This window comes from Dipteris shenzhenensis, chromosome 17, assembly GCF_047967505.1.
Source record: "Dipteris shenzhenensis isolate YYH24624 ecotype China chromosome 17, Dip_SZ_1.0, whole genome shotgun sequence".
Taxonomy (NCBI): Eukaryota; Viridiplantae; Streptophyta; class Polypodiopsida; order Gleicheniales; family Dipteridaceae; genus Dipteris; species Dipteris shenzhenensis.
In genome coordinates this window covers 16527388-16551311 of record NC_141612.1, presented here as the reverse complement: position 1 = coordinate 16551311, position 23924 = coordinate 16527388, and the positions used below count along the sequence as shown (strand labels likewise).

Here is a 23924-nt window from a genome sequence, read left to right as displayed (position 1 = left end):
TTAACACCCCCTCTCAATGTCCAATGCAGACAGGAGAAGCAAAGAGGTGTTCCATGAGTGATCTATCATCTTCATCAGCCTTTTTTTTTTTTTTTGGGGGGGGTTTTCATTTAGATGGAGATGCCTACAGAGTAGGTTTTCATCTTCACTAAATGCCCAGATGATGGTACAAAAAAGAAAGACTTGAAGGAGTGCCCTCGCAGGGGATTTGTTCACTTCCTTAAGTACACAAAGAGAAAAAAAAAACTGTTAAAGAGGAGGTAAACCAATCCCCAACCGTGGGCAGAGATGCTCAAGAGTAGGGCGATTAACCGGCTTGGTAAGAATATCAGCATGATTATCGGCAGCTGGAACATATATCAACCGAATAGTACCTAATTCCACTTGCTCGCGAGTAAAATGAAAGTGAACACCGACATGTTTGGTGCGGTTGGAAAAAATGGGATTGCCTGCGAGAGCAATGGCACTTTTGTTGTCGACGTAGAGGATCGTGGGTTCAGTACAGGGAAAGTGCAATTCTGCCAAAAACTGTCGGAGATATATGGCCTCTGTGGTACAATCATACAAGGCCCAGTATTCAGCCTCAGTAGAAGAACCAGCAACAGTCTCTTGTTTACGGCTAGACCAAGAAACAGGTGCCGAGCCAAACGAGAAAATATAGCCGCCATGAGAACGACGATTGTCCGGGTCACCAGCCCAGTCGGAATCAGTGTATCCCTGTAGGGTTAGTCTTGGTCTGAAATGTAAACCATAAGAGTAAGTACCACGAATGAACCGCAAGATACGAATACATGCATGCCAATGAGTGAGCTTTGGTTCATTAAAATACTGACTGAGAATAGAGACGGAGTAAGCAAGATCAAGACGAGTGTGAAGGAGCCAGAGGAGTTTGCCAACAACTTGGCCAGAGGAGTTTGCCAACAACTTGGCGAGAGAGATGTTCATCAAAGGGAGGAGACTCCAAGTCTTTTGAGAGCTTTACGGTGGGATCTAAGGGAGTGGCAGCCAGCTTAGGCTCATGAGGAATGATTTGATCAAGGAGTTGAAGAGCATATTTCTGTTGAGAAACAAAAGTACCACCAGAATGTTGTACAACTTCCATGCCTAAGAAATAGGAGAGCCGACCAAGATCAGTCATTTCAAAAGTGATGCTGAGTTGAGTTTTAATGTACTGAAGTGTAGTGGGAGTGGAGCCTAAAAGTAAAAGATCATCGACATAGAGTAAAATAAAGCAGACCCCCTCTGACGAATGATGGATATATAAATTTGGATCAAAGGGAGTAGAATGAAAACCATTAGTTTTGAGGAAGGTGTCTATCCGGTGGAACCATGATCGAGGTGCTTGTTTGAGACCATAAAGAGCTTTGCGGAGACGGAAAACCTTATTTTCATGGCCAGGAGGAGAAAAACCTGGTGGGGGAGTCACATAGACTTCTTCATCAAGGTAGCCATTGAGAAAGGCACTCTTGACATCCATTTGATAGATAGTCCAGTGGTGATGAGCAGCTAAGGCAAGAAGAAGACGAAAGGAAGTTAACCGAGCAGTAGGGGCAAAGGTTTCCTCATAATCGATACCATGTTTTTGGCGGAATCCTTGCACTACTAAGCGGGCTTTGTATTTGTCCAGGGTGCCATCGGCTTTGAGTTTTGTTCGGAAGATCCACTTGGTTCCGATGACCTTTTTGTGAGTGGGTCGATTGACCAAGATCCAGGTATGATTGCGATCAATACTTTCAAGCTCCTGTTCCATAGCACGATGCCACGCAGGATTTTTAACTGCTTCCTGCCAAGTGGCAGGTTCAGAATGTATGATATAGGCCGTGGTAAAAAAAGAGGCAGTGGCAGTAGAAGAAGTTATTCGAGTAGAGCGGCGAGGACCAGAAGGAGGAAGTTCGACAGGAATAATCCCGGAATCCTTCATAGTTTGACGATACCAGCGTGGCAGTGGGTCGTGAGGAGAAGCAATGGGTGGGGGGAGAGATGTTTCGGGAGGAGAGGAAGGAATTTCGGGTGGAGAATTGTCGGAGGGAACTGGAGTGGAGACGTCATCAGTAGAGAGAATAGAGGAATTTTTAAGCACTGCTCTTTCATCGAAGACCACATCTGGGCGAACCAAAACTTTGTTTGTACGAGGATCAAATAATCGATAAGCTTTGGCTTCTGCCGAGTAGCCAACTAGAAGAAAAAGTTCAGCACGAGGTTCGAGTTTACCGCGAGTATCATTGGGAGTATGAGTGTACGCGCGGCAACCAAAGATTCGAAGATGAGAAATAGAAGGACGATAGCCATAAAAGGCCTCAAAAGGCGTCATGTTCAGGATGGGTTGAGTAGGACAGCGATTAAGGATATAGACAGAAGTATTGACGGCTTCGGGCCAGAGACGTTCAGGCAACTCGGCTGCAAAAAGCATGGAACGGGCCATGTTCATGACAGTACGTTGTCGCCGTTCGACACGAGCATTTTGGGAAGGCGAATTTGGAGATGTAAGATGGTGTTGGATGCCATGCTCTTGAAGGAATTGAGTGAATTCATGGGAAATGAATTCACCACCATTATCACTACGAGCAATCCCAATAGACTTGCCTGTTTGGTTTATAACCAAGCGAGCCCAAGTAACAAAGAAAGAAAAAGTGTCGGATTTCTCTTTCATGAAAAACACCCATTGATAGCGAGAGTAATCATCCACAATTAAGAAGAAATAATGTGAACCATTGAGGGAAGGAACAGGAGATTTGCCACTAATATCGAGATGAATTAGACGCAAAATCTCACTGGCTCGAGAAGTGGAATGAGAAGGAAAAGGAGTGCGGCTTTGTTTACCTAATTGACAGGGATGACAAATATCTTTAGCGCGCGATAATTTAGGTAAGCCATCAACTAGATGATCCCGAGACATTTCATATAAAGAGTCATAGGACAAATGTCCCAGACGATAATGCCATAATCGTTCTGTGACAGTTGGATCTTTTAGGGTAGCATTACCGTAAAGCCGATGAAACTCAGAACCGCAAGGGGAGGGAGTCGCAAGAAATTGATTTATAAAGTACAGACCATTAGGTTGAGCATCACCTCGAGCTAGAAGGAGTCCCGAGGACTCATCTATGATGTCAACATGCGTCTTTGTAAATAGCACTGTGCGACCAAGGAGGCAAAGTTGATGAACAGAAAGAAGATTGACCCCTAATTGGGGCACATAAAACACTTGATCCAATTGAGCAAGTTTGGGACCTTTGTCAGTATCAAAAGTTATTGAACCAACACCATGAATAGTAGCAACAGAGTTATTGCCACAACGAACTCCCCCTGTTGCCGGTTGGCGAGAAATGAAGAGATCAGGATGAGGGGTCATATGATGAGTGGCTCCACTATCCACAATCCAAGAAGATTTAGAGTCACATGAAAGAGTATGAAAAGCTGACCCAGATAAGGAAGAGGAGGAGTCAAGCTCGGTGATATGGATCAAGGCTTGAGAAGTGAAGTCTAGAGAATCTCCGGTGGACCAGTCAGACAGACCTTCAGGAGTTATAAAGGGAGGAGAAGGAGTGAAGTGATTAGTGACATGGCCCTGGGGTCTCCAGAGACCAGTGTTCGAAGGAGGAGGAGGAGGACCACCCCCAGGACGCCAACGAGGTGGCTGAGGAGTCGTGGTAGGGGGCTGTGGAGTCCAACGGGGTGGTTGAGGAGTCGTGGTAGGGAGCTGAGGAGTCCAACGGGGTGGTTGAGGAGTCATGGTGGGAGGCTGAGGAAGAAGGCCTTTGGCTTTGGAGCGACATTCATCGTCAATATGCCCAACTCTCTGGCAATGCTGACAAAACCTATTCTTTTTGGGAAGGGAGTGCCAGGCGGGTTTACTACTAGAGGGGTTAGGAGTAGGAGAGGGCTTTCCGGAGCTAGGTTGATCTTTTGGAATCCTGGAGAGAAGAGCCCCCTCTGAAGCAGGAATGCTATGTTTTTGGTGGACCTGAGAGTAAAGACGAGCATAACGCAAAAGTTGACATTCAAACTCATAAAAAGTAGGAAGAGAAGGTTGAGAAATGATTTGTTGCATAAAACTGAAATACTTGGGCGGAAGTTTATTTAAAAAGAAAGTAACTTGGTCATCCTCGGATTTGGGAGGACCAGTTGTGGCAAATTCAGCAACTAACCGCCGGTAATCGGCTAGTTTAACCTTGAGATCATCGTCAGCAAGAATCTGGAATTGTTGGAGATCATGGTCAAGATTGATACGACGAGTACGATCTCGAGCTGCATAGCGGTCAGTGAGATGTGCCCATCGCTCAGAGGTAAGATCAAAATGCTGTAATTGAGAGTGAAATTCAGGTAAACGACCTTGCATAATTTCAACAATGGCAGTGGCATTACAATGTCGCCACGAACGAACTACCTGAGGAGGATAAACATGAGGATCAGGTGGCGATTCGGTACCTTGAACGAGTTCCCATAGGTCTTGAGAATCAAGCACATGGCGCATAAGATTTGACCATGTGGTATAATTAGACCCGTTAAAACGAGTCATATCAGTGAAAGCATGTTTGGCTGTTGCAGAGACAAGGTGAGGGGAAGAAATAGAATGATAGGGAGAAGCAACCGGTGGAGGCAGAAGAGAATTGGGAATAGTAGCAGAGTGAGAAGAAGGGAGAGGTGGCATCACCGGAGGAATAAAGGAATTTGAAAAAGGTCCTGAGGGGGAGGGATGAATATGAGAGGCGGGATAAGACATGAGAGGTGAAAAAGAGGCAGCGGGAGAGATAGAGGGAAATAAACTATAGGAATCCAGTGGCATGGGAGAAGGAGGAGGATGAGAAACCACTGGAGGAAAGATGGCAGCGGAAGAGATGAGAGGGAAGGGAGGGAGGGAGGGATGTGAACCGAAAGCAAACTCATTGTCAGACGCATTTCTCCCTTCTCGTCTGCGAGTGTTCACATGCATGTATGGATTTGTGTCCTCGTGATTACTTGTTCCTATGCCTTGCATAACAGAAGGAGTTGCACTAAGGGAATAGGGCATCATACCTTGCACTGATTCTTGTGGAATAGGCACTGTCGAATAATCCAATGTTCTCATGCCGGCCTGTCCTCTTTCGTCAGGGGATACTTGTTCTTCGTTGGCACCGAACTTGAGATGTTGCTCAGCTTCTTCTGAGTTGAATAGAGGTCCTTGTTGACGTATTGGAGAGAACCGTGGAGAGGTAGAGGCACGAGGTGTGCGGGTACCTGCTTCAAGTTCCTTCCATTTCTGGAATTCAGCAAATTCTTTAAAGAGTTTGGAGAGGTATTCATCACCTTCAATCCTAGCAGACTCTCTCTCGACATATGTCGAAGGTGATGGTTGAATAGAGGTTGATTCAGGCTGAGATCGCTTCGGAGAAGAGGGAGAAGACATCTTCAGGTGATGATTTATCTTCCAAGCTTTCCAGATCAAGGCTCAGGTGTCGATTGGCACACCTGGCTCTGATACCATATAAAGAAAATACTTGGAGACAAATAAAACAATACTGAAGACAATCAATGGCTGAAGAAGATATATATATCACAAACGGAACTTAGTACAAGTGAAGAGAAGCTCTGGAGGAAACAAACTTCAGTCCTGACAACTGTAGTGGACTTCTGCACTAGCTCCACAAGTTGGAACTGAACCAAATCTGAGACAGCAAACTGATGAAGGGGTTGCTGCAGATTTGGAATAGAAAGAACGGAATCTGGAGCGGAAGTTGGAGGTAGATCTGGAGCAGAAGTTGAGGGCAGATCTTGGAGCAGAAGTTGGAGCTGATCTGATGCAGAAAGGAGAGCAGAACTGAAGCAGAAAGGAAGGCTGTTCTGGAGCAGAAAAGAGGGCAGATCTGGAGCTGAAAAGGGGACAGATCTGGAGCAGAAAGGAGGACAGATCTGAGCAGAAAGGAGGGGCAGATCTGGGGCAGAAAAGAGGGCAGATCTGGAGCTGAAAAAGGGGACAGATCTGGAGCAGAAAGGAGGACAGATCTGAGCAGAAAGGAGGGGCAGATCTGGGGCAGAAAAAGGGCAGCAGAGGAGGCAGCCAGGAGGCAGAAGTTGAGGCAGCAGAGGAGGCAGCCAGGAGGCAGAAGTGGCTCAGGGTGTGCAGGAACCTCTGGAGCTGGAGAAGAGATGATATGTGAATACCTAGCCCCCCCCCCCCTTTAAATAGGAAGGGGCAGAAAAGTCGGTCAACCAGCAGGTTGACCGACCTGGTCAGATTTGACCGACCAGGTCAATCTGGTCGGCCAGATCTGGTCAGACCAGAAAAAAAACATTTTTTAAATAATTTTTTATTTTGTTTCTCCTCTGCACCGGAGCTTTTGACATTGCTTTGGTTGTGGTTTTTGCCTCCGATTCGAGGTTTCTTTGACAGGATTTGGAGAGGCACCAGTGGTGTTTGTACCTGTTTATCTGGTCCTGGAGAATTGGAGATTGCCTGGCTTAACACTTAGACACCATGAGAGGATACTCCAAGCACGGAGACAGGAGCAGACTTCTTCCTCCGCTGATCCCTCTCAGAGCTCTATCACGGAGTTCTTTCAGCTAGACCCGACAGCTCAGACACACAGCTCAACACACATATCACACTTGGGGACATCCCCTCCTTGTTTAGAGTCAGAGCCCGACCAATGGGAGTCATAGTAGCCCTAGTCAGACGTAGAGCTATGACAAGGAGACGTGCTAGGACCGCACCTTTGAGTGGCTGACAACACTCTATTGCCGACTTCATGCCTCCACTGCCTCATCCATCCTGATATCTTGTTGCTGCCGATGATGATGATGATATTGATGACGATGCTGAGACTGATATATAGTCGACCATCGACATGACTATGTTGTACTTAGGACTTAGTACTGCCATTTTTGCATTGGTAGCTCCACTACCACAGCTTGTTGTATCAGGATTTTCACAGTCTCATAGACCCATCGGTCTTCCGAAGACTTTAATAAACTTTCTTTCTTTCTTTCTTTCTTACTCTCTCTTAAAGTGCCATGCCGGCCCAAATGATCTCTTGGTCATACCCCAAATCCTATAGTCACCAGAGGAGGCGGGCTCTCGGAACCGTATTAAAGGCTTTGCGGAAATCCACAAAGAACCAATATACCCTCTGCTTTCGTGCCCTCGACTCCTCGATGATACACCTAAGTGTGAGAATGTGATCCATGGTCCCATGATCGAGTTGAATCCAACCTGTCCAGCTGCTAAGTCCCCGGCGCTGTAGGCCATCTTCTCCATGTTCTAGTGATGCCCTATGGGCCCTGGTATGTGCCTTGTAGGTATAGTTATAGGCACTTAGTGTATTTTGTGCCTTTTATGCCACATAGGACACTTAGTCCTATGTGACACCTAGGACACTTAGTCCTAGGGTCTACCTACAAGTACTATGTACTTTTTCTTTTCATTTTTTAGTCTAGTTGACGTGACGGCTGATATCCTTCGACTCTTGTACCTTGTACTTGCTCTCTCGTTTATCGATCCTACAGTGGTATCAGAGCTTGGCTCGACTTGTCTCCTACCCTCGGATTTGCACCTACTCGCCGTATCTCCATCCGTACAGTCCGTACGATTGTACGAACGCATGTATGCTACCAGCGTCGTACACCTTCCATACAACCGTACACTCTGCATCCATACATCTGCCTCGTACAGTGTACTTCGTACACTACACTCCGTACCTACGTTTCGTACAACCACGTACCAGCTTCGTACCTGCGTTTTGTACAGTGGTACATTCTCCGTACGTTGTACTTGTGCCGTACATCATACATAGTACGTGCTGCGTACGTTGTACGTACACCGTACATTGGACGTGCTCCGTACATCCGTACAAGTGCATTTGTACAGTCCGTATAGAACAACTGTCCGTACAGCTCGTACTTGTTCCAGGATTTCCATACAGTTTTGCATGTGTGAAGTCATATACGGGACTTTAGCAAAATTTGGGGCTTTCAATACCTTTCATCTCCTCTAGTTGCAACTTCTTGCAAGAACACTAGAGTTTTGGGATTTGGTCTGCAATTTCTTGTTTGATTGCAGTACATTTGGGTCAGATTGCAGGATATTGAGTCACATTTGCAGGACATTGGGTTAGATTATAATACATAGAGTCACATTTGCAAAAATCTCAACAAAATTTGGGGCTTTTTAGCATTTGCTCTCTTTTTGGCTTATTTGCCCTCATTTAATTTGGGGCTTTTGCCAGATTTGCTGTTTTTTTGCAGTGAACATTGCATGACATAGTCACATTTGGGTCAAATTTGCATTTTCCCTTTGATTTGGATTGGAAATTTGCAGAACATTTATTTGTAGACATTTGCTGTCATTTTTGGACAGCCAGCTCTTTGCAGTGATAGCCTTGAGGCTTTTGTGTTTTCAGGTCTTTTTTTCAGGATATCCCATTTGCAATGGCTGGCAACAATCATGATCTATTTGGCATTCTTCGTGAAGATGATAAGTTGGATGGCACCAACTATCCGATGTGGTCTTATCTCATGAAACATATTCTTGTTGCAAGGCATTTTTGGAATATTGTTTCTGGGGTTGATTTGAGGCCAGCCAATGCTGTAGAGGGTACCCCTCCTAATGCCTTATCCTCTAGCACCCTTGCTGCTGCTCCCCCAACTCAGGAACAATCAAGATGGGATGCAAGAGATGCAAATGCACATTCCTGTATTGCTTTATCATGCAAGAGAATCATTATTCCACACATCTGGTCTTGCAGGACAGCAAAGGATGCTTGGGACAAATTGGCTTCTCTTTATCAGATTCGCAATGAGGCACGTGTTGCATATTTAAGAAGGCAATTGCAGAAAGTCAGTATGAATGAAGGTGACTCTATGGATGCATACCTGACAAAGGTCAAGGACCTCATGGAACAACTTGCTAATATTGATGAGGTGGTGCCAAATTCTCAGCTTGTCAGTACCACGTTGAATGGATTGCTAGATACATATCAAGGGTTTGCTACAACCCTTCGATTAGTGGCCATGGGTAATCCATACCACTACTCTTTTGATCAGCTAGTAACTTTGCTTTTGCAGGAAGAGCAAAGTCGAGCTAATAGACAAGCTATTATTCCTGATCATGCATTTGCTTGAGAGCAGACAGGAAGAGGCAAGGCTTCCAAGCCTATGGGCAAGCCTAAATTTGCGCCTAACAGTGGCAATTCCTCCAATGCATCTAAAAATAGAGGAGATAAGTCAAAGAAGAAAAGATGCAACTATTGTCGCAAGCCTGGACATGACATTTCAGAATGTAGGAAGCGCATTGCTTCAGAGAAAAAGAAAGCAGTATTGACAGTTAATGCCTCACATGCAATTGAATCCCACGAGCCAGCAGATGCTTCACATGCACATGCTCTCCAGGATGATTGGGCATGGGCTGTCCATTGTTCATTTGATCCCTCCCAAGTTGATGCACTTTTTACTGCTAATGATGCTCAGTCTTGGTATTTTGATAGTGGTGCTTCCAAGCACGTCACCTCTTGTAGACAATTGTTTCATTCCTTAGCTAATGCACCTCGAGGAGGGATTGTCACATGTGCTAATAATGCTTCCTATGCTATAAAAGGAATTGGAGATGTGCAGCTCACATCCATTTCAAGCCATCCTGTCACTTTGACAAATGTTCTTTTTGTGCCTGGAATTGAAGTCAACTTGATTTCAATTTCAGCAATTGCCACTTCAGGTTTCAGAGTGATTTTTGATGGATACAAATGCCTAGTATATGATCTTCGTGATGACAATGCCATAGTCCTCACTGACACTTTGAAAAAGGGGCTTTATCACCTTGATGATCACTCAGCTGCACTCTCTATTGAAGCATTTGCTATTTCAGATTCACAGCTTGCTGAAACTCATCTTTGGCATGAGAGAATGGGTCATCTCAATTATAGAGCTCTTGCCAAGTTACCTTCACAGGACATGGCAAATGATGTACCTCAAACTCACACAGTTTCCAAACGTGTGTGAGGGTTGTCTTTTGGGTAAGATGCATCGGTTTCCTTTTCAAAAGAATTGTCCAAAACTCTCACAAAGGAAATTGCAACTAGTGCACAGTGATGTCTATGGCTCAATGAGGACAAATGCCATTGGGGGGTACAAATATTTCATGACTCTCATTGATGACTTCACAAGATATTGCTGGGTATATGCTTTAAAAGCCAAATCTGAGGTGTTCTCATGCTTTCAGAGGTGGCTGAATATGGTTGAGAATGAATCGGGATGCAAGCTTGTTATCCTCAACACAGATAGGGAGGGAGAGTATATGTCAAAGGAGTTTGATGCATTTTTGTCTTCACGAGGCATTGTTCACTCATGCACTACTCCTTACACTCCTCAGCATAATCCTGTTCTTGAAAGGAAGAAACGGTCCACTATGGAGATGGCCAGATGCATGCTTAAGGCCAAGTCCTTGCCCAATAAATGTTGGCTTGATGCAGTGATGTGTGCTAACTATGTGCTGAATAGATCACCTACAAGAGCATTGAAGACTGTTACACCTTATGAAGCATGGAAAGGCAGGAAGCCTTCACTTTCACACATGAGAGTTTTTGGGTCTCTTGCATATGCTCATGTACCATCTCAGCTAAGACATAAGCTTGATGACAAGGCAATCAAATGCATATTTATTGGTTACAGCGTGGAGAGCAGAGGGTATAGGTTATACCAACCAAATGCCGGGAAGATTATTGTCAGTAGGGATGTAATCTTTGCTGAACATTCGGCTTCTCCTCTTGTGGACTGCAAAGCTAAGCCAGAAGTTGACATGTTTGATGCTTTTGACTCTTGGTTACCTCTGCCTTCCTCAGAAGGGGACTTTGACCAGCAACATGAGCCTCTTGCAGGCCCTCCAACAAGCAATGATCAGCCAGTACCCCATGCTGATTTGCAGGTTTCTCTTCCAGCACAAAATGATCCCACTATTCATGATGCAGTGATTGAAGAATGAGCTGTCAATAGACAGCAAAGGCAAGTTCCCAAATGGCTTCTCGATACATTGAGGGACAGCAAACAAGATCAGCCTTTTGCTGCCCGGACAAGATCAGGGAATAGACAGATGCATGGTCACTTTCTTGAGTTTGCACTCCTTGCTACAGCGTGCAATGAAGAGCCTTTGTGTCATAAAGATGCTTTTGACAGCAAAGAGTGGATGGATGCAATAAAAGCTGAGTTACAATCCATTGCCAAAAATGACACATGGGAATTAGTAGATCTCCCTCCCGGCAAGCATGCCATTGGTACCCGGTGGGTCTACAAATTAAAAAGGAAATCTGATGGCAGTATAGATCGACACAAAGCGCTTGTTGCAAAAGGGTATGCCCAACAATAAGGCATTGACTTTGAAGAGACATTTGCTCCCACATCCAAGATTACTACCATTAGATGTGTCATTGCCATTGCAGCCCATCACCATTGGCAAGTACACTAGCTTGACATCAAGATTGCTTTTCTTCATGGGGATTTGCAGGAAGAAGTTTATGTGACACAACCTCCTGGCTTTGAGGTTGTTAATTCTGAAAACAAGGTATGCCCTTCACTCCCCTCCTAGTGAAGGATGTAGGGCAGGGTATATGTGAGAGGTCAAGAACTAGTTGATTTGGGATATTGTAGAGCGTGCGTGCATAGTTATACCCAATGTGAGTGTCTGTGAGTGGTGAGGGGGACCGCCCCTCTAGAAACCTCCGCCAAAAGTTCTTATTAGAGTTGTTACTAAACAGAATGTTCAATAGTTCCTCCTCATTCTAGCAAACGAAATCCAACTTCTTATTGCGTACCAATTGACGATACTCACGTAGCTTCTCGGGTTCGTTCGGAAGGTTGTTTTTTGTTTCGAATCTAAGTTGACGGCGTAAAGCCTTGCACTCATCATCATACCAACTATTACAAAGTACGGTCCCAGATGGTGGTGGACGGGTTGAGCGAGTGGTGTGAGGGAAAGCATTAAGGGCAGTTTCATGTAGTGAAAGATCACGATCAAAACGTATGTCATGATAGGTGGTGTAGGCGATCTGTGGAGTGGGAGATGCTGTGAAGCGGGGTATAGAGATGCTAAAGAAGAAGTATGCATGATCAGCCCCTAGGGGAGGAGGCCCATGATGTAATTGACAACGCTAGAGCCCCCACCATGTGGAAAGCACGTGAGACCACTTGAAGCGGGCCATCTATCAAAACCATTATAGATAACGAGACATGCATCTTGCCTAGATCTAAAAAGGCTTGTCCATAAGATGTGACCAGGGCTCGTCTGTCAACTGAAATAGGCAGCATACCTACTCCCTCAAGGTCAATGTTTGGCAGTAGAATGGAATCGTCCCTGAAGTCGAGGAGTGCTACCTGATGGGCACCTGTCCTCGCGTTGAAGCCCCCAACGAGGAGGATTTTCCCTCGGCTCGAGAGTTGACAATGGACTAATAAAGAGCTGCATATGGTGATGTCTCAGCCTCCTCTCACATATCTCGAGCAAAGTGAGAGGTCTTGAGAGGGAAGTAGCATACTGGCTGTCCATGTGTCGGATCTAGATCCAAAGAAATCTAGAGTGTGTATCTCTTTGCTCTACTAAGATGGTTCCCAAAAAGGTGTACCTGTAAAGAATTGCTGCTCCTCCTGACCCTCGCACTCCCCGTGTGTCCCTCGTCTCATCTCTGTAACCAGACTTCCATGTGTACTCGTTGACTACTAGTAGTGGGTGCTCTGGACTCTGATGTGTCCCTGTATAAAAGACTATGTGATGACTTGCATAGGATTTCGAGAAGCTCCCTGGTGTTGACCATAAGGTACCATTGCAATTCCAAATGGTACAGGATAGGGTCTCGGAGGTTTGAGTCTAATAAACCCCACCTCCCTATGTGGGAGAGGAGGTGGGTGCCCGACGGGAGCCTGTAAGTAGTCGCCCATCTCGAACCACCGCCCACTTTTCATCCTTGCAGGCCTGATCCCGTTGCTGTAACAGAGTGCGCCTCTCCTCAACCTATAGGGGGGTGAGATCCTCATCCATGGAGATCGATGGCTAATCCCATAAGATTGATCTACGCTGTAAAGCTGAAAGTCGTGCCTGAGCGTCATGGAATCATATGTTAAGGGGCCGCTCTCGGTTGGGGTCTCTCCCCACTTGCCATGTCCTCTCGATCCTGTGCTCAGCTACCCCCAGAGTAGTGGGCACAAATGTAGTCGCATCACTCATCGGTGTAGCCTTAATGCGTGGGATGCCACGGATTCTGGTGTCGAGAGCCTTACTGGCTCTCTGCTGCTGCTCCATGAGAGTAGCCAAAACAGGTGCCTTCGCAAGTTCCCATTTGGTGACATCGACCCATTGTGGGATGCCACGGATTTTGATGTTGAGAACCTCACTCTTTGCTGCTGCTCCATGAGAGTAGCCAAAATGGTTGCCTTCGCAGGTTTCTGTTTGGCCACATCGACCCATCTGGAAGTCTCCTCGATTACAGATTGCATGCTCGCAATCTGTGCCTCAACTACTGGGGTACTCCCTGGGACTGTGTGTATGGCCAACCTCACACACACCACACTGAGAGGGAGAGAAATGAACAAGAGAACTGCAAGTGATCTCTCCAAAAGCCCCTCTACAACTAGGGGAAAAACCTCTGCACAACAGGCTGCTCAAGAGCTGAAGACAACTGCTCAACCACCAATGAGATGACAAATGAGGGCTGGGGGCGGAGGGGGCTATAAATAGCCCCCATCCTGACCCCTGCTGGTAGGTGGGCTGACTGCAGCACCTCTAGGGCCGACTACAGCCCCCAGAGGACCAACCCCCTGCCCTATATGTAGGGCTCCACAAGGCTGAGCTCCTGCTTCAAGCAGGCCGACCTGAGAGCCAGCAGCAGCCCTAGGTGGCCGACCACATGCTGTTCTACAGATGCCTATAAAGCGGCTGGGCCCTCTGCCTATAGGCCGTGACTCAGCAGGCCTCCACTCCGCCTCCATGGTGTGCAGCACAGGACACCTCCAGGGGTGAGGTGCCCTGATCCACAGGGATCTGACCTGCAACCCTAGGTGCCTCCAAGAGTTGCCACACAGCACATAGGCTAACCTAGGGAGCCTGTCCCCTGCCTGGAAATAGTGCGCCTGCACATGGGGCTGACATGTGGGCTTGGAAGGACCTCTCTATGCTCACGGGAGCGGGCACACCCACAACACAGGCCCTCACTCAACCTACCCCAGCCTCACACTGGGCAGGCTCTCTAGAGTGACATCAGGAGATGTTGACCTCCAACAGCTACCTTACTGACTATAAGCAATGTGTTGAAATTGACTTAATAAGCCTTTAAATAATGGACTCTTGTTGAGCTGAAGAGATTAGCCCAACCTTGCCTGAAGAATTTTCTTTTGATATCATGATGTCCTGCCTTCAAATAGTTTTAAAATGTGCTCTAGAGTAAGCTTGGGCTGATTGTTTGACTTGTCGATGATAAATTGGTGCTAATAAACTTAGGATGATGCCAGGAAGCTTATTTTGCAACAGTAAGAAACTCTTCTTTTGATTGTTGTTGAATTGGTCTTTAAGATGACTTGATTGGGTAATTTTTCTTCGAATATGTCTTGGGCTTGACGCTGCTTTCGAAAGTCACAAAGGTTATGTAGAGTCCAGTGGTGACGAACCCACATGGTCATGATCAGACATTTCGATGAAGAGATATAGGCTTTAAAAATGGGCTAATTCTTCTTTAAAGGAATGCCAAGGATCGGAAAAGCTTTTAGAAGGATGCCTAAGATTAGCTCTCCTGTTTAGTGCAAACCTTAGTCGTGGCTGAGTCGAGCTCAGCATGTTGGTCCATCTGTGTGTTATCATAACTAAAGTGGATGTAGTCAAGTGACCTGCAGCTCCCTTTAAGATCTGATTATAGCAGTAGAATGGATATGTTTTTTTATGTGTAAGTTTCCAAGATTGCAAATGAGCATTTTTTTACTGACATGATGTTGTTGTTTGGAATACCAGGTTGCATGATACCAGCCCCAAGACAGGAGAAGTGCTGCCACCACTCCCTAACGGGATTGGTGTGGATAAGACATTGCGTCCAAATCACATTCTCCGTGGTCAGATCATTGAGTACAAGGAAAGGCTTGCAAGGATTTAGGTTTATATGTAAATTTTCACTCTGCCTTGGAATTGATGCAACAAGCATGGATGCATGCACACATGCATATACGTCTTTCCCTGCTCGCAGACAAGAATCTTTGTCTCCCCCCCCCCGCCCGCCCGCCCTCCCTCTTCTCTTTCCCCTTCCAACACCTCCCTATTGTTCTGTGTATGTCTCTTGTTGCTTGGCAAACATACACAGTCACAATCAATTTATGAATGTTTCTCATATTATCTACCAAGATATACGTGCAACTTTTGTTGTTATTTGATTCTTTATGTTCATATCACTGCAAACGTGAGGTCTCACTGCTGTTTTAGGGGCATTTCCCTTGCTCGTTACTCCTGTAACTTGTATATGCTTTGAACACTTTTTCTTTTCCAAAGTTACACTCCATAAAACCAAGTTTATAATCCCCAAGAGCTCGCAAGCTCTAGAAGGGAATCTTAAGGACTTTATTCTCAATCTCTTATTGTTGCATGCTTGTTCACCTTCGCCACGAGTTTTTTCTTTTCGCATGCAATCAGTTATTCTTGTGAAACACAAAGACTGGCACATAAAATTCTCCCATTAATGTCATGGTATTTGAAGGCTTATGCAAAGGTATGAGGGATTTCTCTCTCAAATTGCAATGGATGAAAGTTAGCAACTTGGAAACTTTAAAAACTGGCTAGTCACCTTGAAATTTAGCTGGGGGTGATTAGAGGCCTCCATTTGCCAAAGTCGAGGTGGCGGCTGGCTAACAGTTGCTTAATTATAGTGCCAAAGTGGAAGGAGGCCAAATGCAACTGTCTACAACTGGAAGAAATTAATTGAATGGGATGCTATGGAGTTGAGAGAAACAACCCCTCCCCCCCAAAAAAAAGGAGAAAGGAAAGAGAAGAGAGGGCAGCTGCAGTCGGGGAGCACCAGACGGTGATTGAATGTGCTCTGTGAACACACGTGTATGGCTTGTTCATGAGCTAACTAGCAGAGGAGGGTCGAACATGGTGCTGGTATGCTCAGCTACAGAGATGGTTTGTGGAGCATGAGTTGACAATGGATGCACTCCCACCCTTTCAATACAGTTTGGATTGTCCCAAGTTAGACTTGTCTCGCCATGACCGAAACAAGATCATTAGAGTTGATATTGTCAAGTTGGAGACTGAGAGAACCTGGACTAGACCACATGAGCCCTTAGGGAAGAAGATGGCATACTACCAAAGCCATTTTCTTCATTTATCTCCTGATGAACTTATAGCCAGGCCAGCATACATGGACACACACCTATCTCACGGGCTACATAGTATTATTGGCCAAATTCGAACCTCATCACATCAGTTGAGAATAGAGACGGGGAGATACACCGACACAGCCCCTCAGGATCGGATATGTCAGTTATGCTAGCATGAGGAGACAGAGGAGCATTACGTATGTAGATGCACGGTATATTATGAAATTCGAGGAAGATACCATTGTCTATTCAGAAAAGGATTTGGCCCACTCCGTAGGGTGATGGAGTACGAAGATAAAAAATGCTTGGGTTTGTTTTTATCAGAGCTCAAGCGACATAGAGAGACTTTGTTGGGAGACAGACAGCCGAGACCAGCCCCACTCAGGCAAAGTACACTCAGAGACTTCTTCACTGCCAGTACCTCAGCTAGTTTTATGCCCTCCCTGCCATCAGAAACCCCTGGCGCCACCACCACCTTATCACACATAGGCAGATTGTCACACTCTAGTGGTGTGATTTTGGACCGAGCCATCGCCATATCCAGGTCACGGAGGCCCAGGCTCCCAAGACCCCGTGCCCGGCACCCATATCTTCATCGGATCCGTGCCATCATTGCCAAACACAGGAAACGTGTAGCACCAAGTTATGAGATCCTAGAGCTGCCCATGATTGGGATTTTTGACATAAGAAGAGTGCAACCCTTTTATTGATTAGCTTTCTGCCTATGCTGATCAATTGGTACTTTTAGTAAATACTTGCTTGGTATTTCATTAGTTTTGGGTCACTTGCAGTCCCTCTAACTGTAAGTACCTTTAGTAGCTCTCAGCCTTCAGCTTATTTATTTTGTTGTTCTCTTTGATGAGACAACACTAGCAGATGTATCAACTGTTTTAGTCTCATAGGCCGTTTGGCCTTTTAGAGACGTTAATATATATCTATCTATCCCTCTGTAGGCAATTGGCTTAGCTAGAGTGGCTGTTTATTTGGGTGGCATTGTGCCAGTATTTGTAAGCCGTTGATACTTTTTTCAGCTGTTTTGCATACTTTTATCTGAGGATAAAGGCCAAACAAGCAACTCTGGAACAGCTTTGATAAAGTATCAATGTTACAGTTGGCTTAGATAGAGTGGCTGTTTCTTGGAGTGACATTGTGCCAGTTTGAACAATTTGTTCGACTTCAAAGCAAAGATCACTATTTATAAGCCCTTGATACTTATTTCAGTTGTTTTACAGTTCCTTAGGATAAAGGCCGAACAAGAGACGTTGAAACAGTGTTGATAAAGTATAAATTAACATTTCCCCTAGCATAAAAGTGTGCACTCTTCAACTCGTATAAGGTCACCAAGCACTATTTGTAACCTCGAGTATGTCCCCTGATCGATCGAAAATGATAAACATCAATGGGAGAGTGGCAGCGCACCTTTGGGAACAAATGGTTAGCTGACAACGCAAATTTCCCAGTCTAATTGTTTGGGTACAACCTTCGCGGGTGTACACTCGTGTTTGCTTCAAAGGTGCGCTTGAAAGCACACATTCTTAAGCTCATTCTCAAATGTTTCTTCTACGTATCTCTGTACAAACTTGACATCTTCCTTTGGCCACACTTTTGTGTAATCTACGCAGTGATTTACCCCATGGCTGTCCACACATCTCCACTTCTGTGCACCTCATAAACACGATAATTTTAAGGTGCCTTCAGGATTTGAGGCATCATTCCGATACTGCGATTCAATTCTTTTTCATGGCATGGTGGCACCACCCACGTTTCTTGGGTTGCATGCCAATGTTCACGGAAACCTGTAAACGATATACAATGCATCTTCATTAAATCTCTCAATTTTGTAAAATGTGTAAAATTTTAAGCAATTGAGTTATATTTAAGCTCAAAGATCTGCAAATTCTCAAGAAAAAACCTTCAAAATTTTAACCCCCAAGTTTTGTGGCTTTTTGAGAAAAATGTATTTTTGTGAACACTGCCAAGGGATATCTCGAGTTCTTGAGGCCAATACATGCCCAATCTTACCCGCCCCGATGTTTGCCCAGTGTTAGGGCACGAGGTGGAGGTCTTCAATTGGCAAGGTGTTCAAACACACCTCTTATGCAAGATTGTATTAAAAAGTTAGTATTTAATGCATTGTTGACAATCTTCAAAACTCTACTTGAATTTTGATTGATTAGTAAGTGGATGCCCAAGTTTGGGCACCAACTGTGGCAGCTATATAAGAAATGGAAAGGAGTCTAGTGATGTGTAGAGGGTTTCACCCGCCAACAAGGTTTTAAAAACTTTGATTGGGACACACCAATCACCCATCTTTAGGCATCATAATCTACAAGCATCCTTAAAAATTGATAAGTATTCCAATGCTTGGGCATTCATTATGTTCCTTAAGGTCAACCATAGTTTATAAACAAGTTTTTGATGAATTTTTTGGTCAACTTTATGTCAATCATTTCAAGGCCTAAGAAAGAGTTAAAAAAGTATCAAAAATTCTTTTTAGTAGAGAACTAAACTAGCAATATACTAGCAAATCGTAAATGTATCTTGTAAGACCAATCAATGCATTAGAGTAATTGAAATTGCTTTTAACACGTGGAAGGTATTAGTTTTTGTCTTGAGACATGAGACATTATCCATATGAGCAACTTTTCCTTTGTATCAATTGTAGCAAATTGCTCCTTTCTTCTTCTTAGAATTTGAGAAAATGTTACTAATTTTTTCAGTCCAAATTAACAGATGGCTTAGTTGTGGTGAATGAGTTAACTTTATGAGACAAGGGATTAATTGCGATTGAAGTAGAGCCTCTCCATTTCCCTTTGGTGTAATACCTCTTCTTGTAACTAGTTCTTGCTTGTTTGGAAAATGCCCTAATGGATTGAAAACTATGGAGTTCCAATCAAAGGATCTTTAGTATGCCTCGATCAATGGATCAATTCAGGTTTTAAGTAGAACAAAAATTCCCTTAAGGTTGTGTGTAGTGGCAAATCTAGATAGAAGGAGTTGAGATTGTCTACTACATTCCAGAGGACAAGGTCAACCTAGAGTGGTGTAGATTCACACTTCAAATCCACAATAGAACTTTTGTGCAAGGTTGCCCAACATTACAAATACAAATAATATACTTGAATTTTCTCTTCTTTGGCTTTGAGATCCTACCTTTTCATCTATAAAATACTCTAGCAAGTAATGAGCATATATCATATGTAGTCCTAGGGAAGGAAATCTTGAGAGAATCTCTAAGTTAGAAGTATCTCAATATAGCTTGAAATCCTTTGATAACCTGATAGTATGACCAAGAAACAAACTGTAAGAAAATAATACGTCTGTGCTCAACAGATAACAGGATCTCGTACACAAGAGAGAAAACCAGATAGTGAGAATCATAATTTTAATTACTGTAGAATTGATACAATAGATGGCGCTGCCTCCCGACCGTGCGCTCCTGTGAAAGAAGCTTCGATGGCAAGCTGGAAACGGTAGAGGACGGAGGCTGGATGCTAAGGAATCAGGGTTGATGTAGCCTATGATTAAATGGGCTTCATGGGCTTGCTCTTATATAGCCACCAGTCATAGTCGGTTAGGCTCAATTGGGTGACCGACCCAGTCCGCCCAAAACGATCGACTGGGGGTCGGTCCCGAAATAGGCCACTGACCGTATGATAGAATCGGTGCGCAAAACAGAGCAACTAACCTATGGGTGCCATTCGGCCTAGAGCCATCCGAGATCATCTGAGGCTCCAAACGGGCCCCACAACCCGAGAGTGGGCTGCCTTGGGAAATGCTCCGTCTACCCTCAGTGCGGTCAGTCAAGGGATGCCTTCCTGCACTTGCATGTAGCCTAGTTGGTGGTGTGCCAACTCTATCTGAAGCCGTCCAACCATCAGGCCACACATGGCCCCCATCTAGTGTCCAAACCAGGACCTACCAGATAAGCAAGCTACTCAAATGCCTTCTCCTCATATGGGGGGCTTACAAGTAGAGTTAGCTGGCTCCCGCGTAGTTACACGAGGGTGGAGCATTGATATCTAACACCCCCCCTCAATGTCCACCCGCAAATGAACTTACTTTTTCGGCCGAATGCCAAGTCGATGAAGATGCCTCTCCAGAAAGTCTCTTCCAAGAGCCTTCGTGAAGATGTCCGCACCATTCTCTGTAGTCGGACAGTACACCAAGTCGACCTCTCCATCCATGATGAGCTCGCGTACAAAGTGATATTGAATCTCAATGTGTTTTGTACGAGCGTGGAACACCGGGTTCTTTGCAATCGCCATACAACTTTGATTGTCACATGATAACTATGTAGGCTTGTTTTGCACTGCACCCATGTCCCCCAAAATCCTCCTCAACCACACTGCCTCACAAGAAGCAAAGCATGCAGATTTGTATTCAGCCTCAGTAGAAGAAAGAGCAATTGTGGGTTGCTTCTTGGTGACCCATGACACAACTCCAGATCTAAGTGAGAAACAATTACTTGTCACTGATCTCCTGCTGTCCACGTCTCCACCCGATCCGAGTCACAGAATCCGGTCAAGATGTTGCCCTTGGTATAGGTGATGCCATAATTAAGTGTGCCTTTGATGTATTTCAGCACCCGCATCCTACCCTCCAATGGTTCTCCCAGGGCTTATTGGAAAACCTACTTAGTACACCAGTCACAAAACTGATGTCCGGCCGCGTGTTGCACAAGTAAATCAAACTGCCCACAAGTCTTCTGTACTTCGCTTCGTCCACCAATGGTGATAAATCCGCGTTTGAGAGCTTCGCGTCAACCTTCATAGGGGTACCAACTGTCTTGCACTCAGCCATGCCAAATGCCTTCACTATCTCTCCAGCATACTTCAGTTGTGAAATGAAGATCTGTTTCGGCTCCTGCCAAACTTCAATCCCCAAACAGAAATGCATCAGTCCGAGATCTGTCATTTCAAACTCTCTTCCTAGCAAATGCTTCGTCTGCGAGATCTTCTCTTCATGGTTCCATGTTATGAAAAGGTCGTCCACATAAAGGACCACAATCATACACCTGCCTCCTTCTCTGAAGATATACAAATTTGCATCAAATGGGCTCCTCCTGAACCCGTTTTGCAGAAAGTAGGCATCAATTTGCTGGTACCACGCTCGTGGGGCCTGTTTCAGCCCGTAAAGTGCCTTCTTCAGTTTGCAGACTTTACCTTATGAACCGGGATCTGAAAACCTGGTGGTTGTTCCACGTATACCTCCTCCTTGAGATCTCCATTCGGAAAGGCAGATTTCACATCCATTTGAAACACGGGCCAACTTTCTTGGGCAGCTAAAGCCAAAACACTGCGAATTGTGGTTAGTCGAGCTGTGGAAGCAAAAGTATCTTGATAATCAAAACCATGTACCTGTGCAAATCCTTTTGCCATGAGCCGAGCCTTGTACTTCTCTAACATGTTGTCAGACTTATACTTGGTCTTGTACACCCACTTGGTTCCGATTACCTTGCATTTTGGTGGTCAATCCACAAGGTCCCAAGTGTTGTTCTTCATTATGGAGCCATACTCCGATTGCATAGCCTCCATCCACCTATCATCACTCTATGCCTCTTCAAGACACTTGGGTTCATCAACACGAATCACCTCTGTCATCAAAGCATAGTTGACCAAGTGTTCCTGCGCCCTTCTTTGCTCCTCTAATCTCTTGGACCGGCGGTGTTCGGATGGTTCCTCCTCAATGGCTGGAGGTTCTCTGCCGTCTAAAAGTTGCTTTACCCACTTCGGGAATGGCCATTGCCATTGTGGTTTTGCAAGCTCTTCTTCATCTTCTTTGTCTTGAATCCTCCCAAGCACCATTGGGGGAGTTCGGTCTGCTATTGGTGGCAGTACTGGATGGATATCCTCGTCCTGGTTGTCTAGGAAGGAAGCATCCTCCTCCAATTAATGCGGCTATTCTGAGAAGACCACATCGCAATTTACAATTACCTTCTTGGTAACAGGGTTATAGAGACATGCACAAAACAGTCACATCCAAAAACTCTGAAATGTGTAGCAGAAGGTTTCTTACCAGAAAAGGCTTGTAGTGGAGTCATCCGGTTCACAGCCTTTGTGTAGCTACAATTCAGGATGTAAACTGCCGTGTTACATGCTTCAGCCTAGAAAGTCTTTGGCAAATCTTTCCCTTTCATCATACTCTGGCCCATTTCGCAGATGACGCGCATCTTGCGTTGTGCTACTCCATTTTGCTGTGATGTATGTGGCAGGGGTTTCTGCCTCTTGATTCTGTGACTTTTGCAGTAACTTTCGAATTCATTCGATGTGAACTCTCCACCTCTTTCTGAGCTCAACTTCTTCACCTTCTTCCCCGTTTCTTTCTCAACCATTACATGCCATTCCTTGAACCTACTAAAAGCCTCGTCTTTAGTCTTCAGGAAGTATATCCATATCCTTCTACTGTAGTCATTGATCAACGTCATGAAGTAGTAGGAACCACCCAAAGTTTCTGTCTCCATCTTTCCGCAGAGGTCCGTGTGAACGAGCTCTAGAGGAGCCTTTGCCTTACTGGCCTCTTTAGGAAAGGGATGCCGATGTTGCTTGCCCATCATGCAAGGTTCACATACATCAGGCAAATCTGAAATTTCTGGTAGGTCTGCAATCATTCCACTTTTATGCATCTCCTTCAAAGAACTAAGATTTAGATGACCAAACCTCTCATGCCATAGCTTAGTGTTCTTCACATCCGCTCGAGCACTGAAAGCTGAGAGTTCGTAAATGTTGTTGCGCTGTGTACCTTTACTCATGATCTTCCCTTGAAGATCCACAAGTTGTGTGCCATTCTTATCGAACTAAGATTTAGATGACCAAACCTCTCATGCCATAGCTTAGTGTTCTTCACCTCCGCTCGAGCACTGAAAGCTGAGAGTTCGTAAATGTTGTTGCGCCGTGTACCTTTACCCATGATCTTCCCTTGAAGATCCACAAGTTGTGTGCCATTCTTATCGAAGTGAACTTTGAGGTCCCGATCCGTGATCGCAGAAACGGACAAGAAGTTCCTCTTGATATCTGGCACATAAAGAACATCGGCGGACAACTGTTTTACAACTCCATTTGACTTGAGAGCAATCGTACCTTTTCCTTTTGCTAGACATTTTGCATCATTGCTGACTGCTATATGTACCTTCATGCCAGATTCTCGCTTGTGATGGTGATGCCAATCGTAGTCATCTAATCGCACAGATTCTTCACCCTGGTGATGAACTTCTCTGTCGCTTCACACTCGGATAGTTTCTTGTTCACGAGTTGAGTCTCCAGACTCTGAATCCATGTTTGATTCGTGGTCTTGTACTAATTTTTCAAGACCGTCCTTGCCTCCTCCACTGTGGTGACATGTTGAATTAACGCCATGACGGAATCACTTACACTGCAGACAATAGAACACAGTGCATCTGCATTTCTTCTTGTCCACGTGAGAATCTCATCCGCAGTTGGTACTATCTGTTGTCCTGCATTGGCTAGATCTGATCTCGCAACTGGCCTCACGTCCACCCCAGTAGCAGTGTCCCAAAGCTCATATGTGCTTAGGATGGTCTTCATCTTGAACTTCCAGAGTGGATAGTTAGAGCCGTCCAACTTTCTGCTTTTGCAGAACGGTGGGATTCGCAGCCTTGC

At 45.1% G+C, this 23924-nt stretch overlaps 1 protein-coding gene and 1 pseudogene across 1 annotated transcript in view; both read left to right on the top strand.

The window, feature by feature from the left end:
* The window catches only part of LOC147891750 (uncharacterized), a 32431-nt gene extending 17046 nt beyond the window's left edge, over positions 1-15385 (top strand). Inside the window, exon 3 of the mRNA XM_087388643.1 lies at positions 14951-15385. Within this exon, the coding sequence (XP_087244769.1) occupies positions 14951-15089 (139 nt within the window). The 3' untranslated portion in view covers positions 15090-15385. The remainder of the gene's footprint in view (positions 1-14950) is intronic.
* Positions 15386-16130: 745 nt separating this feature from the next.
* Positions 16131-23924, top strand: part of LOC147891749 (uncharacterized) — a 19815-nt pseudogene continuing 12021 nt past the window's right edge.